This window comes from Paramormyrops kingsleyae, chromosome 8 (genome assembly GCF_048594095.1).
Source record: "Paramormyrops kingsleyae isolate MSU_618 chromosome 8, PKINGS_0.4, whole genome shotgun sequence".
Taxonomy (NCBI): Eukaryota; Metazoa; Chordata; class Actinopteri; order Osteoglossiformes; family Mormyridae; genus Paramormyrops; species Paramormyrops kingsleyae.
The window spans coordinates 17,928,987-17,945,138 of record NC_132804.1 but is presented as its reverse complement, the minus strand read 5'-3'; the positions used below and the strand labels follow the sequence as shown (position 1 = coordinate 17,945,138).

Here is a 16,152-nt window from a genome sequence, read left to right as displayed (position 1 = left end):
GTTAACACAGCACTCAAACTGTACTTCAGTCACACTACTGCAGTAAGAGCATCACAGTTATGACGACACTAATGACACAAATCAAAATCTCGAAAGGATACACAATATTTATACTGTGTTGCTGTCAGAACTGGCGCTTTACCGGATTGATTAATCAATCACAGACACAGCAAAACAAAAAAAAAAAACAACTGGATTTGTCTAAGGTTTTAGTTTTTATTTGGGGTGCAATTCAAGTTATTTCAATAAGAAATGAAATACAAGCTTTGCCATACATCTTAGTTACACTGATTTTTTTGGGTATTACAGTTAAGTTATTGAATTGATCTCATTTTGAGTGATTATGGGAAAGGCAGATGTAACCAGTTTCCACCAAAACAATCACTATAATACAAGGTGACATCGATTCAACAATCTAAAATATTGAAAACTGTGTAACTGACAGAAGTTTTCAAACCCAGTAGTAGTTTTATAGTATATTAAAGGAAACCGTACAACTTGAATCATATAATGCTTTAACATCTGCCCAATAAAAGTAAAATTATTTCATAAAATTAAATGCAGACAAGTGTACATAGAGAACCTTTGGTAATGTAAATTAGTGCAACTATTTCATGTGGTACCCCAGTTTTAAAAGTACCAATATCCTGTTTGATAATTCACCATTCAGTGTCAAAAAGAAATAGATAACAAAACCAAACACATATAACGGAAAATATTAAATTAGACAGAGTGGCTTTTACAAAGATGTCACATGTATGTACTGTGCAGTCTGTCCGTCACCATTCCCGTTCTTTACATTAACACTCAAACACCAGTAATTTATATTAAACCATTGAGAACTCTGCAATAATGAAAAGATACTTGAGTTCCCTTTTATTACAAATCCTAGTCATAAATAAAGAACAATCTCCGCATCTAACAATTAGTAAATACAAAGCTGAAAACAGGAAAGTGCTTGTTTCAAAAGAACTGAATTATACAGAACATAAAACTCAAGACATAACATATTCAGCATTCAAGCATCACATCTCTTGATTGTCTAAGAAATACTTAATAAAACTGTCTGAGGAGTCTAACAGAAAACAACTATTGAACCGAACAGCTTACTAACTGGTGAGTACGAAATACGTTTCACTGTGGTCGTACAGGGATCTGACCTATTAAAGTCAAGTGCAAACTTAGTTAAGAAAAACACAGACCGAAGGCTTGATAATTCCACATGATTAAAACCCATAAACCCTGAATGCTCAGTGCACAAATTATTTGTCTTACTGCCAACTCACTACTAACAATTCAAAATTTTGACCTGAAAACTTACAGTTGAAGGTACTGAAGAAATTAAAATATGTTATTCCAGCTGATATCCTTGTCATGGTCATAGGGTAGTTATTGAAATATTCAGTAATAATTTCTATTATATTAACGAAATATTTTTAAGTTACACGCAAAGAGAAACTGTAGCTGTCTCTGTAAATAAACCTCTGAGAACTAGCTGCACAGACAGCTGTGTTTACATGCAGCACTGGGGCCCCTGTTAAGCACAGACACCCCAGGCGTGACCCTACACTTCTGTGACTCCCTCTTCGTTTTGGTGTGTGAAGAAACCTGGACGGCTGTGGGAACTCTGCCGCTGTGATTTAACAGTCGGGTTCGGACTCTTCCTCTAACAGCACGGTGGGGCCATTCCTTACCCTGCTGCCAAAGTCCAGACAGGACAGCCCCAAGGCGACCAAACACTGCCAAGCCTGTGGAAACAACGTCAGGGAAAAGGCATTATGCACAGATGAACTGCAGCGTGGAATGGTGGCCCACTGGGTATGGGTTCCATTCCCACTTCCGGCTCTGTATGTGCACTTCCCGATGCTCCCGGTGTTTGTTCCAGTTTCCTCCCATAGTATAAAAAAATTCTAGTTGGTTTAAGGTGTGTCATTGTGGGGGAAACACCCGTATTTCTTAATTTGACAGTATTTATAAAAAGCTATGGCTAATGACACCATGACATCTGAAATACACGGCTTGTTTCATCTATTTTCTACGATTTTGGGAAACTTATTTTCTCAGAATATGATTTCCCAGTTCAACATTTCCCCATGAGACACATTGACGACACAGCATCCATTGCCGTTTTCATCCAAATGGGTCGAGACCCTGCGTCTTTTCTAGGCTGTGCTCTGAACCCAGATTGGTTGTACGTTTCTTGATGGTGCAACTTATGGCTGGGCGATATGGCTAAATATTTTATCATGATAATTTTTTCCCATGTCGGCTAATATCGATAATTATCACAGTATAATTCGTAAATCGTTATTTTCAATAATAATGAATTACTTCTTTACTTTAAGGCTGCATTTATGCTTACAATTGTCTTAGGATTCCCTGTAGGATTTCCCTTAAATAGAACATTTAATAGATGATGAACTGAATGGACTGCAAACTAAAATCTAATTTAAATAATAAATCATAGTCATTTTTTTGTAATAGGGAGTAACACTAGTCATACACTGACAGTGCAGTTTATCACTGGCTTTTTCCCTCTGACTACCTCTCTGCTGTTTATAGGGGGCAGGTTTGATATTGCTGATAGTTTCCATCTGTCTTATATTGTTCAATAAAAGCCTCTGTTCCATTCCGTACCAATAAGGGGCACGACTGAAAGTTGCAGCACTAATTGCTAGTGTCTGTGACTCTAAGCGCTTGCATTCTGTATGTTCTGAATGGAAATGCTTCTAGTGGTGAAATAAATTTGTAATATTTCCAGATTTAGTTGCTGCAAGTTTTCGGCAGAGACTGCAATGCACAGCGTCAGTCTGTTACGTGTCGTAGGCGTCTGCCACGTCACCAACGTCTTTTTATTGGTTTATCCACCATATCTCCTTTTTTGAAAGTAGTTGTGGCTGCTGTGCTTTCTTTCCCATGACTAACGCATGTTACCAGCACAGTAGTATGTGCGGTGCTCCTCTGTTAACTCAATAAACCTTGCTGTGCATTTGCTGTGCGTTTGCTGTGCGTAGGCTGCCCATTCGCGAAACACTGCCATCGGTAGTGGGCCAGGTTCTTCACTCCGCCCCAACAAAACACAGCAGTTCGTATTCTTCCTAGTGTTTCTGAAATCTCTGTGGATTATTTCTCGTTGGCTTAATTTTACTGTGGACTTTCATTTTGGATTTCTCTGGATTACCCTTACTGGATGGGTTGCTTGGGACTTACTTGCTCTCTCTGAGTTGCTCTGCTTTTTTGACTGTGATGTCTTTCTGCTGCCTGCCTGTTACATTATCTTATTTATTCAATAAATCCCCTGTTTGTGTTTTTACGGCTGTGTCTGCGCTTGTGCTCCACTGCTGTTACTGACAATCAGTCACAGAGGAAGTGACATCATTGAAATAGGTTATAAATCATACTGAACAGATCGTGTATTTGTCACACTGACATTGAGGAAAATTATATCGTGATAATTATCATTATCATTTTATCGTCCAGCAATAGAGTGACTGATTCCTAGAATTAAAGAATTAACTTTTTGGGGGAAAAGTTCCAGCAGACATAAGTGCTGTACAAGCATGGACATCTGTTGCTCTAGAGTGTAGAAATGACCAGGAACATCACCATGGAAACATCTCCAGGTATGTGATTAGTTCAGTAACAATAGTAATTGTGCCATGAAGTCAAACAGAAGATAAACACTCATGGTACTGGAAGTACAATCACTATATATTATCTGCACTGGCAAAATGGACGGGTTGAGAAAACAGTTATCTTCTTTGTTTCTTTTAAATGGAGGTTTTGATTCATGTCAGGTGTATGATCCACTCACCAAGTACACCACAAAGCAGAGGTAGGCGACAGAGAGGATGGAGGCCAACACGTAGAGCAGAACACTATTTAGGGTGGTGACATACACCACTACGAAGTACATGTTGATGGCGCACACCAGGAGGATGACCGTGCCTCCAGCAACCTTCCAGGCTCTGCATGGGAGAGAAGTTCTCAAGCATGGAAGGGAAGCTCAACTTTAGGGTTAGGGGCCAGAAGTACTCATGGGGGCGGTGGGAGTGTAGGAGAACTCAAGCATGATGGGGCAGAAGATCTAAACCATCACTTTGTATCCATCTTCTGTTATACTTACATTCCATTAGCAAACTCATTCATGAGAGAAGACAGGCTGGTGAACGTCAATATTGGGATCAAAGCAAACGGGAGCTAGAAAACGGAAGGGGAGAAAGGAACCCGCTCGAATGACTCAAAAATGAAGGGAAACCACATTCATCCACGCCGGAGAGGCAGCGCTCCAACCTGCATGCTCTGCAGCACGTTGAGGAAGTCGTTCATGCCCGTGAGGCGATGCACGTCCTGGAAGATGGCCACCAGCAGGGTGGGTGTGATGGCGATGGAGCGTGTCAGTAGCACCCGCGCGAAACGGGACCAGCGTAGGTTCAGGAATCCCTGAGGCGGACGCCAGACGGAAAGGGGTTAAAAAGCCAAGCCAGTGACCAATTTAGGTGCGTCCCGCTTCGGCGGTACCCTCTTCCGCCACTGACCTCCATGACGAACTGCCCGGAATAGGTCCCGGTCATTGTGGAGCTCTGCCCTGCTGCGAGAATGCCCAGCGCCCAGATGTACAGCGCCGCTGGCCCAAAGAAGCAGCCCAGAACCACGCCCTTCCAGTCCAAAAGGCACGGGGGATGTCAGTGTTACACACAATTACACAGTGATAGGGCTGTCTGATCACGTCGCCATGCCATGGCGATTATGTGCCGCATGTGAAATAATCACCAGGGCTTTTCATGATGGGCGAAACACTGGCCTAGACACCAGCTTTTCTACGCGGACATTTATTTACGCCAACAATTTGATAAGCAGACTAGTAGTATGGCTAAACTATTAATGACGATGCATTTTGTGATGCCCAAAACTCAGTAGTCTGTAGAAATTGTGTGTCACAATATGCATCTCATTAATATTTTAGGCGCAGTACTAATCTGCTTATCAAATCGTCCAGATAATACTGAAAAGCTGGTGTCCGTTAAAATGTTTTGCCCGTCATCTGAAGCCCTGGTGATTATTGTGCAAGTGCCCTATAATTCCGACTACATCACGATGTGATCGGGACAGCCCTACACAATGAGTAGCACCCTTTATAGAACCATTTACTTACCCCTTTGTAGATGTCCACTTCTAGCGTGCCGTTATTTTGGGGGAAAAGGGCAGCGTGTGGGCTTCCTGTCTGGTTACATTTCTCATGCTGAAAGATGGGGGGTGCAGGGATGATCGGCCTGTTACTTGCAGGAAATGGGGCAAACTGACAACTCAAGTGATGGTTTGAGACTCACCACGTAGAGGTTGGTACGATCATAGAAGGCCTCAGCAAAGACCGCCACCACAAAGACATTGATGAGGAAGGACACGAAGAGCGCTACTGCTGACTCTATGAAGAAGTATTTGTTGGCTTCCTTCACTTCCTTCTTGTTGGTTCTGTCAACCTGGCGAGACTGGAGGAAAAAAAAAAGAAGAAAAGAAACTGAGAGGACCTGCTCCGTGGGAAGGAGCTTCCTGAGAGATTCACAGCCTCGCTGAGGAGTGGCCAAGTTACTCCACCTTGACCTGCAACTATTTCATGCTGTTCCAGGCAATCAACTGTGCTTCGGCCTTGAAGCTACTTTCCGTGACCCTACCACTGATTTTCCCTAAGCAGCACATGAACATTCCTGGAGGCCTGAGGCCTGGTACCTTAACGAGGGCAGAATGTAGATAGATGTTGTGTGGCATTATGACAGCTCCCACGATGCCCACAGCTTGCTCCAGCTGGACAGGACCACAATCCTTGCAGTAGGGCAAAAACATCCCCTTCAGCAGTTCTCCTTGGTTCGGTCCTGCAACCACGTACTGTGGAGATGAATTGAGCATATGGACGAACATTAAAAAAATATAACAATCAGGTCAGTTGGCCGTTCTGGTCGTCAATTGAAAACTCAGTTACCTCGTATCCAAATGTGATGGCCATAATCGTGATGAGAAATCCGAAAAAGGCCTCGAGTTTCCTCAGACCTGATGTCCAGGGAATAAAATGGGTGAGAGTCTTTTAAGATGCTGAAAAGGTACAGAGGAATCGGGGGAAAAGTTTGTGGTGGTGAGGTCTCTAGATGGGAGGGCCACCTACCGTACTTGTCCAGAAAGAGGAAAACGAACGTGTCAAAGATGGTGATGAGGACGCCGGCCCACAGCGGGATCCTATGAGGATGGAGAAGCATGGCTCAGCGTCATGATCTCGTGCCCGGCGCCCTTGACTGCTGCTCAGTGTGGCCCCGTGGCGCCTACCTACCTGCCCGCGGAGAGGAGGTTGAATGCAATGGCACAGCCGATGACCTCCTGCATGTCTGAACCGATGATAGCCAGCTCAACCATGAACCACAGGATTATACGAGGAACCTGAGGGTGACAGAAAAACAACTACTGAATCGGAATTGAGGTTTATTCACTAAGCACAAACACGCACAAGAAATTCTACTTGGTGCAAACGGTGCAGACGTAAGGATAGAACAGAGAAAAATACAGTAAATACACTAAATATACAGCATATAAAGTCATAAAAATTTGATATTAATATACAAAAGAAAATTAAAATGATGATTAAGGTCAAGATGCCAGTGTGAAAATCTGACATGCAAAAGAAGCAAAGAGATTTGCAGGTAACTGTCCTCTATAGTTTCACTTGCATGCATGAATGAGAAAGACGCATATATTCAACATAAGACAGAAGGGAACTCAACATAAATAACAAGTAGAGCAAGTCTCCAGTGCAGTGCAGCATGACGTGAAAAGATACTAAAGAAACAAACAACAATCACAGCACTGTGTACTACCTGACTTTTTACTGGTTTTTTTGCAGCCACCTGTTGCTTTTTCTGCCCAGTCTGTGTGCAGACGTCAAGCCGGCGGCGCAGTGGGGACTTACGGTGGGATACTGCCTGTTGCAGACCTCCGCCAGGTGCATGCCGGTGACGACGCCCAGCCGAGCCGCGAGCCGCTGCAGCAGCAGGCCGATGATGGTGGCGCCCAGCAGGACCCAAAGTAGCTAGCAGTAACCAACGCACAGACATGGGTGTAATCGGCACGTTTATAAATGCAGCCAGTACAAAGACGGAGGAAAGACAGGGTACCTTAAATCCAGCTTTGGCACCAGACTGCAAGTCAGATTCGATGTTTCCTGGGTCCAGGTACGCAATGCTCATCAGGAAGCCAGGCCCAGTGAAAGCCCACAGCTTCCGAAAACTGAAGCCCATCTAAGGGTTTTGAAGGATCCGTTGCATTGGCATTGAGAGAAGCATTCATCATCAGCTGTATTCATTGATAATAACAAAATGATTATAGTAAATTGGATCTTTATCTGAAAAGCTGCACATGCTAGACGGGTGTAAATGGTTCTTCACAGTACCTGACCACCATGTTCAGGAACAGGGATCTTCTCCTCAAAGTACGTGGAGAAAGCATCATCGTCTGTCGCCGGTCCGATGGAGCTGTACACCGAGTTTTGAACAGCTCTGTTTTCTTGCACCTCCTCTGCACCATGGGACAAGGGGACAAGAAAATAGACAATGGAGCAAGGCAGTGTGGACAGAGATAACGAACGTCCCTTGATGTCACTCATAAGCAGCGTGTTTTGGGTCATCCTCTGCCAGACAGAATGAAGTAATAGATTCTTGCCCTGACTTTCATAGTAACAACTTTTACTAAATAGAGTGACCATCAACATGCCAAAGTGAGGCTAATAAGTATTGCATTCCAATTGGAAAGCAAAGTTTAGAAAACCTTTAAATAATGGTCCCATGCTCCAACTGAGAAGCTTAATAGGTGTCGACTGTTAATCACAAAGCCCACTGGCCTGAATTTAACCACCTGAGCCACCCAGTTACTCACTGAGCCTGGAGCGCTCGCCCATCCTGAGCTCCTAAGCTGGCAACTCCCTCCGACAGGCGAGCACGGCTATGCGTCGGCCTCCACCGATCGCCACCTGCCTCTCAGCTCTCCCTCTGCTCGTCTCATGCTTTCTGCCTCCAGCCTCAGCCCTCGGGCAGCTCTATATTTAAGGCCCGCCTAGCCACAAGCAGAGTTGCCACCCACTTCCTGTTTCAACAGCCCACCGCGTGCTGAACTCTGTCTGCATGCACTCTCACACATTCCTGCATCAGAACCTTTGACCTCTTTCTTGTAGAATTAAATCAAGACCAATTTACTCTGCAGAAATATTCAAAAAAATGTATTGAAGCCTCATACAGCTTTATTTATATTTATGTTGTTTGGTTATATGTAGCATATGCAGTAAATTAAACTGTCTCTTTCAGGAAGTGAACTATTTCAGTTGGGCACTGAAACATACTGCATGTGATCACATATTACCATAATCATACTATTACCATAACTGGATGCTACATGTGTTTATAAAGTATTGTCTAGGAGATAAATACTTAATGAACATATTACTGATTGCTGGCAAAAAAACAGGAAATGGTTGTCACATGAAAGGCCAACTTTAAATTCATGGATGGAAATTACAATGGACATTTACAAAATGGAGAGGATAACAGCATTTGTTAACCATAAATTAGAACAATTTGTTTCATACTGGGAAAAATGGATTCACTATGTGGCACCCCATAGGCCCAATTGGACTTTTGTAAATTAATGGTGGTAAAGTTGTAAGGCAAAGATCACTCCCTACCTATATATAGTTTTTTTTTCTTTCTTTTATTCTGTATTTGTATTTTTGATAAATAATGGGATGCCTATTATATTGTACAATATAAAAAGTATGAAGTATGATTTTGATAGGTAAATCCTGGAAAGATTTGGTGTATGTGTCATACCAATAAAAATTATAATTATATATAAAAAAATAAAGTATTGTCTATACAAAACAGCCTTTTGTCAAAGGAACTGCATAGCACAACTTATCATATCCAATTAAAAATGACATAGAAAAATAGAAATTGCTTTATTTCAAGTTATACATATTTCAAAGAAATCCAATACTAAATTTCCATGGTGCTGACAGCATTATTCAATTAAAATGTCTGTTGCTCTGAATGTCTTCCCCAGTCCTTATCAACAAGCCAACATGATTGTGTCTTGAACGATAACACTGAAGTCTTTTACCTTCTAGGAGATCCGGCTCCTGGTTTGTGGTCATGAAGACAGAGGACAAACGGGCCAATACTCAAGGGGACGAAGGCTTCACCAAAGGGAAACAAACAACAATCAAGGTGCAGAAAACAGAAATGCATTCATTTCTCCAAATACGGCATTTTAATTGTAGCTGGGGGGGGGGGTTCAAACCTCAGTAGAGAAGTAAAGAGATAGAGGTAAAAGGTTGGAGAATATTGATGACACACAAGTTTTTTTAAGGCAAGACAAAAACAAACGAACAAAAAACATGGTGTGACACAGCAGAAGGGAAAATCTGCACCATCATTATGATGCTGCAAAAATCGGAAGAATGTGGTACATTTACAAAACAAAAAATAATGAATTCAGAAAAAGGGAATCTGTGGATAGCAGAGTCGACTTTGTGGTTAGAAAGCCTTGGTTCCTTTACTGGCAAATTTCACTTCCCTGAATGCAGAATACCCAGACACTTTCACATCGCATTCAGTTCATTATAGTATGAAAGTAACATTTTAGTGAAGCAGCCACCGTGACCAATTAAAAAAACCCACAATCTTTAAAAGGAGAGACATAAATGAATTATTGAGACATACTTATATAGCAACCTTTTCTCAGGGATGGAATGGAAGAGAATAAGCTTTCACTCACATTGCAGATGCTTCATGACAGGGTTACTTGCTGCTGTCATTAAAGCAAACTCTGAATCATCTCTGATGTTATAGGCCTAGCCAAGAAGAATTCAGCAACTACCCAGCAATCTACTGTATTTCACTGTAGTTAAACTGTTATATCTATACATTCATCTTCTAACCACTCTTCTTGAATGGGGTTGTGGGGGAACTGCTACAGTATCACATACGTAACTTGTGAAAAGTACACAAGAGGCACTTTCCCACTTAGGTTCTTGGGCTGTCTCACCGCATAACAGGAACCATGACCTTTATGCCAAATAAGCATGGGAGACCCAAAAAACTTGTAGGTTAAACTTCACATTCAATTTCTCATGGAACTACACCGCTACCCAAAAACAATGGAGGATGAACAGATTATTTTGTTAGTTCTGGCTAGATATTGGGGGGATCGGTCCAAAAATACAGGTTCAAAACAGGACACAGCATTTTATTTATATTTTATTTATAGAGCCTGGGACATGTTTATAGTTCTTTATTCAATCTGGCCAGCAGATTGATTTTTAATTTTCCACTGAATAAAAATGCTGTAACATTGTTTCACTAATAAGCGCTGACAACTTTCACTGCCAGCACCAGCATTACTAGACAAAAATACATCAGCTAACAAATCTGAAAAAGCAGGCGAAATGTATTCATTAATGTATTTAATTTAATTGAAATAGGAAAATAAAAACCATCTGCTTAATTTTTGCTCCACTACTTCTATCTATTTCCTCACTAAAAGCCCCACCCAGTTATTCACAGTCCAGTGAAAAGTACATACTCCAGATAAGATACTAAACAAATGGGTTCTGTAACTACCTCCGAGGAACTCCAGTCGGGCTGAGTTCCTGAGGTGGGAATGCGACAGAAGTTCCCGATTCCTGTAAAAGATTCTGGTTCCTAAAAAAAAAGTTCTTGTGGTGGGACAGCGTCTACTATTACAGTATCAGAGGGTCTTACTGATTATGCCAGTCTCAAGGTCACACTAAAGTTACTTTTGCAGACTTACGGTCAAAGCTCAGCCATTCAGCACCTTTGCAATACACTTTCAACACATTAACACCACAAAAAATTTGTTTTGCTCCCCTGCTCTTCACTCCCCCTTTTTTTCTATGGTGTCTGTGGTCTGTGGCCTTCAGTGCATGATACTGGGAGAATGTCATGGGAAGTGCTGTCTCACGAGACTCTATTTTAACATCACGCACCGCATGACTTTGTCAGCAAAATTTTAAACCACTGCAGACTTTCGGCAACACAAACGCGCTTCATTGTAACATTATCGTTCCTTTAGGTGATTAATGTATTATACTGTATTCAATAAAGACGAGTATCCAAGACAAAACCAAGTAATTTATGTTTCTTACTAAGCAGTGATTATGAATTTGATATCATACACTACCGGTCAAAAGTTTTTTCCGTTTCCCCAATTTTTCGTTTTTTTTATTGAAAATTATGCAGTTTAATGTCTCATTGCACTCTGAAATGAAAGCATTGTATGAATAAGCAATTGGAGTTAAAAAAGAAATCATGGAATCAATTTATAGACCAAAATGTATTCTAAACTTTTGACTCATCAAAGTAGCCACCTTTGGCAGATATAACAGCTGAACACACTCGTGGCATTCATTCTGCAATAGAAATGAAATATTCTTCAGAAAGTTCTTCCCATATCTGTTGCAGAAGTTCCCATAAATGTGTGGCACTTGTAGGTTGGTTTGCTTTCACTCTTCTGTCCAGTTCATCCCAAACCTGCTCGATGGGGTTTAAGTCTGGAGACTGTGCTGGCCACTCCATGTTTTCAAGCTTACCATCTTGTTCTTTTTTCCTGAGGTAGTTCTGGCATAGCTTGGACTTTTTTTTTGGTCATTATCTTGCTGCAAGATGAACCCCTGACCAACTAGGCACATACCAGAGGGTATTGCATGGCGCTGCAGAGTGCTGTGGTAGCTGTTTTGGTTCAGGGTGCCTCTCATTCTGTACAAGTCACCAGCCCTGGATCCAGAAAAACAGCCCCAGACCATCACACGACCTCCTCCATGTTTGACAGTTGATGCCATACACTGTGGAACCATCCTTTCCCCTACTCGACGGCATACAAAGATCCTGCGTGATGAACCGAAGATTTCAGATTTGGGTTCATCAGTCCATAATACCTTCTTCCAGTCATCAGTAGTCCAGTGGGGGTGTTTCATGGCCCAGGCAAGCCTCTTTGTCTTATTCTGACGTCTTAGCAATGGCTTTCTTGCTGCAACTTGTCCTGTCAGACCTGCAGCTCGAAGTCTTCTCTTCACAGTTGAAAATGAGACTTGCTTACTATGACCACTATTAAGCTGTGCTTGAAGCTATGGTCCTGTGAGCCGCCTATCACGCAAGCTGTTAACTCTCAGAAACTTGTCCTCTGATGCAGTTGTGGCTTTGGGTCTGTCAGACCTCTTCCTGTAGAGTTTGCCCCAGTTTCTCAGTGCCTTTTGATGGTGAAGGAAACTGTACTCATTGACACCTTGACTTTCTTTGCAGTTTCTCTGTAGGAAAGACCTGCATTTTTAAGTGTTATGATGGTCTGTCTCTCTTCCATTGTTAATTGCCTTTTTCTCGCCATTTTTGTAGCAACACACTACTTTCTGCAGGTACAATACTGTTCAACTGATGCTCATGAGGATATGATACCACAGTGTGGTCCAACACTGCAGACAGAGGCGGCTGTAAGTAATCCAGAAAAGTTGGTTTCAAGCTTTCAAGGCTTGATCAACTTCCATTGCTAGAGAACAGCTTTAAATTGTTAACTCATTTTGTGTTCCCTGAAAAAGGTCTTTTTGTATAATTCTGAAATGTACATTATTTTTTCAGTTTTGGGCAACCTTACCTTTTTTTAACCTCTGGCAGTTCACCACTTACCTTTGTACCATTTCAAACTATTCATTGGACTTGAACGACTTCAATTGCAATAAATAACTGGAAAAACTGGGGTGTTCTAAAACTTTTGACCGATAGTGTACTTGATGATAATACATTTTATTACATAAACAGTATATATTTAATACATTATATAAGAAAAAAATAAAACAAAGCTTCCATTTTTCTCAACTGTAACTGCCATTGGAAAGAGAGTATTAATATTATTTGTGCTTTCAGAAGTACAAATGCTAAATTGTGACAAAGGTCACAACCAACAAGGCTGTGTTCTAACTTGCCAGAGTGGACATCACATTGCAACCACACGCCACTACACACTTGTGGGCTCCACAATGATATATAGAGGATTGTGAGAAATTATGAGTATGTAGGCTACAGCCTGTAGTTTGGGACAAGGCCATAAACCAATGCATTGGCTATCCATTCATTTGAGGTGCATCAAAACAAAACTGACAAACAATCAAACTTTTTAGGTGTCAAAAAAAGAAGCAACTCAAACTCACCTCCTCAGTGTAATCCACATTAATAAACCGTTACATGCATTTGAAAGCCACTGTGTCATTTATTTCACCTCAGTTTCAATGTACGTATTTATTTTTGGAAGGCAGATGTTTTGAATCAGAATCATATGACATTGGAGGAGCACAAATATTTTTCGCACATATCTGTTCCTCAGCATTTCACCAGAATTTCAAAAAGCATTAAATGTGTGTTTTGGTAGTTAATGAACACCGACTCTTATTGTAAAAATGAGAGTCTGTTTATTGCTACCTTTTAATGGTACCAATCCTTATAGAGAATCATATTATTAAAGTACTCTTAGATACCTCTTAATGGTACTGCCCAGATGCTGTCCTTGTTCAAGAGGAAGTTTGTTGGGTTATTTTGACTATGTCCCACTCATTTGGTACTGCCCTGTAGAGCAAATTTCCTCAACTCTATGTAAAATAATCCAAACTAACTTCTAAATGTGCACAAAACCAGCAAACATAACGCTTTTTACAGTGTTTCACACAAACTGCACTTGTTTGTTCTTTGAAACTATAGCATAATTTTAATAATAGCCAAACATAGAACATAATCGGCACGACTCAGCTCTAGACACACCATGCAGATTATATACTAACCACTAGTTAATTGCTCACATTTTGAATAAGTGTATGGTAGCAACCAATTGCCTGCTACCTTCACACCAGACAGATCAAACCAGTTACCCTCTACAAACAACATTTATCTGTATTTGGCTGGTACTAATTTCCTATGAATTTCAGTTAAGGTCTTGTTCTAAAAAAACATGCTTTTTCTAAAGAAGTTTAAATGCAACGGTCATTGCTTCTCACCTTTTATACTTACTATTACAGTGAAAGCATAAAGTTAACAGCATTAATCTGTCTGTTAGTCCAATAATGTGCAGAAAAAAAATGAAACCGAAGGAATAACAATACTGGAAACTCACAAAGGCAGCATGTACAGTTTTTAAACTCTCCCTGCCTTCATCGCCTCCTAATCTCTAAGCAGCAGTACACTCCATCACAATCTATCTCCTTTGCCAGCCTAACTGAACAAAACCCTCTCACACACCCAAATGCATGTCACAAAAAAGAAAAAGACTTGCAATCTAGAGCTGAAGCATCTAGCTTAATTCAAGTGAGTCTGAGATGCCCTTGCCCTCTACATAAGACGGCTGATTTTCAATATAAAAACGTATACTCAATTGCAAGGAAAATAACTGTTATATATGCACAGTTACTGCCAAATGTCTATAGCCATATTCCCCAGCAAGGATCTAAAAAAACAAGTCACCTTAACACTTTATTTAGCCATTCATTGAACCTTCAGTATAATTCGAGGCATCATGACATTTTAGCAGGATGGGGGATGGAGTGTGAGAACAGTGCAACTTTCAAGTAATTCAAATAAATGAATGTATTAGTTCATGAACTCCATTAGACAGACAGACGAATAGACGACAGATAGATAGATAGATAGATAGATAGATAGATAGATAGATAGATAGATAGATAGATAATCCCAAAGGAAATTGCATAATACTGTATTGCATAGTAGGAAACCAAACCTATTTCATAATGCGAACCGGACGTTACGAAAAAATAGACACTGGGACTTAAAGTGATCAAAGTTCTTGTAGCAATACTGACTTCTACAATTTATGACTCATAATGAAAAATATTCAAAGCATGTCAGTTACATTTGTACATGGTCAAAACGAAAGCAGAAGCACACAATCATCCAAATTGAACAAAACGTGTTTTTTTTTGTTACCCAGTATAATATCAAGGTAACTCCTTAACTAACTCCTTAATGTCGGGCCGTCGACGACGAGGTGGGGGATGGCCCTGGAAGGGAAGCCTTTCCGTCGGCAAAATATACCGAGGGGGGGCAAGGTGACATTTTGTCCGGTGGGCCAAAGCTTCTTGCTACACCCCCTCCTCAAAGTAACATACCCAAGTTAATTAATCGAGGTATACCTACACTGAATATGTGTCCGTGTGTGCCCGTGTGTGTGTGTGTGTGTGTGTGTCCTGACGGGTTTGGCACCCCGTCTCGCGCCGTTCCCTGCCTTGACTCCGTAGCTTCCGGGACTGTCTCCGGACCCAGACAACCTTGCACAGGACAAGCGGGTATGGAAAATGGTTGGATGCATAACTACACTGGACATAGCGGCGATCACCACCTGGCGGACTTCAGTCCGCAACTGGACCGAACAACAATTATATCTGGACCGCGCAGACCCCCCTGGAAAAAAATAGTTGGGGCCCCTGGCTTCAAGGCGTGATGACACTAATCAAATGCTATTTATAACTTTACTACCAACATACCAAAAACTCTGTGAAAACAGGCAATTTATTAACGTATTATAGTATATAAAATACCAAACGTCAAAGATCAACCCCGTAAATCGGCGAATCTGACGCCATCGTGCTCCTGGGAAACAGGAGCGAGTGACAGGAGAGTCACCAGACCGTTTAGTACAGTACGTAACATTAACCGCAGTGTGCACTTTTTATTTTAATTTACGAGTGTTAATCCAAACCGAAGCAGTGGTTACATTCTAACTGAATAATCAACCTCTGATTTGACTGACATCCTTTAACCCCCTAATGGTTTGATCAGTCACACGAGAATGCGACTAACCACGAGTAGCCAAAGTTTGATTGGCGCCGCTTACTGTATACTCTAACTCGGATGTATGGAAATTTTATAAACGGAAATACTGTTCAGAGAATGCAACATTAGTTCAAAATCTTACCTCCACAGCTTTATTTTCTGTACATAAATGCGCGACAAGTTAATTTATATGTTAAATAAAATGTCAAACAGATAAATAAGAAGACAGGACATCAGTACACGGACTACAACATAATCATACAATGTCACACATTGT

The 16,152-nt window shown here is 41.2% G+C and overlaps 1 protein-coding gene and 1 long non-coding RNA gene across 7 annotated transcripts in view; one reads left to right on the top strand and one right to left on the bottom strand.

Annotated features, from left to right (window-relative positions):
- slc11a2 (solute carrier family 11 member 2) overlaps positions 1 to 16,152 on the bottom strand; it is a 19,064-nt gene extending 2,912 nt beyond the window's left edge. For 2 of the 6 annotated variants that reach the window (XR_002840767.2, XM_023833219.2), the window contains exons 1-16: positions 16,018 to 16,152; positions 9,151 to 9,226; positions 7,433 to 7,557; positions 7,158 to 7,280; positions 6,953 to 7,072; positions 6,320 to 6,426; positions 6,158 to 6,228; positions 5,978 to 6,045; positions 5,728 to 5,883; positions 5,331 to 5,489; positions 5,156 to 5,242; positions 4,539 to 4,658; positions 4,294 to 4,443; positions 4,127 to 4,200; positions 3,815 to 3,968; positions 1,695 to 1,748 (exon numbers count right to left, since the gene is read on the bottom strand). Coding sequence is in view for 5 of the 6 variants with exons in the window: in XM_023833219.2 (XP_023688987.2) it covers positions 1,695 to 1,748; positions 3,815 to 3,968; positions 4,127 to 4,200; positions 4,294 to 4,443; positions 4,539 to 4,658; positions 5,156 to 5,242; positions 5,331 to 5,489; positions 5,728 to 5,883; positions 5,978 to 6,045; positions 6,158 to 6,228; positions 6,320 to 6,426; positions 6,953 to 7,072; positions 7,158 to 7,280; positions 7,433 to 7,557; positions 9,151 to 9,184 (1,602 nt within the window). In the remaining variant the exon portion in view is untranslated. Of the gene's footprint in view, positions 1 to 1,694; positions 1,749 to 3,814; positions 3,969 to 4,126; positions 4,201 to 4,293; positions 4,444 to 4,538; positions 4,659 to 5,155; positions 5,243 to 5,330; positions 5,490 to 5,727; positions 5,884 to 5,977; positions 6,046 to 6,157; positions 6,229 to 6,319; positions 6,427 to 6,952; positions 7,073 to 7,157; positions 7,336 to 7,432; positions 7,558 to 7,914; positions 8,052 to 9,150; positions 9,227 to 13,573; positions 13,598 to 15,239; positions 15,991 to 16,017 lie in introns of those variants that run through there. The other 4 variants (XM_023833242.2, XM_023833233.2, XM_023833266.2 and 1 more) reach the window with 4 other exon arrangements.
- On the top strand, positions 8,141 to 13,288 carry LOC140592278 (uncharacterized). Its single transcript, XR_011992619.1, has 2 exons — positions 8,141 to 12,032; positions 12,441 to 13,288. It is a non-coding gene; the product is annotated as an uncharacterized lncRNA (long non-coding RNA).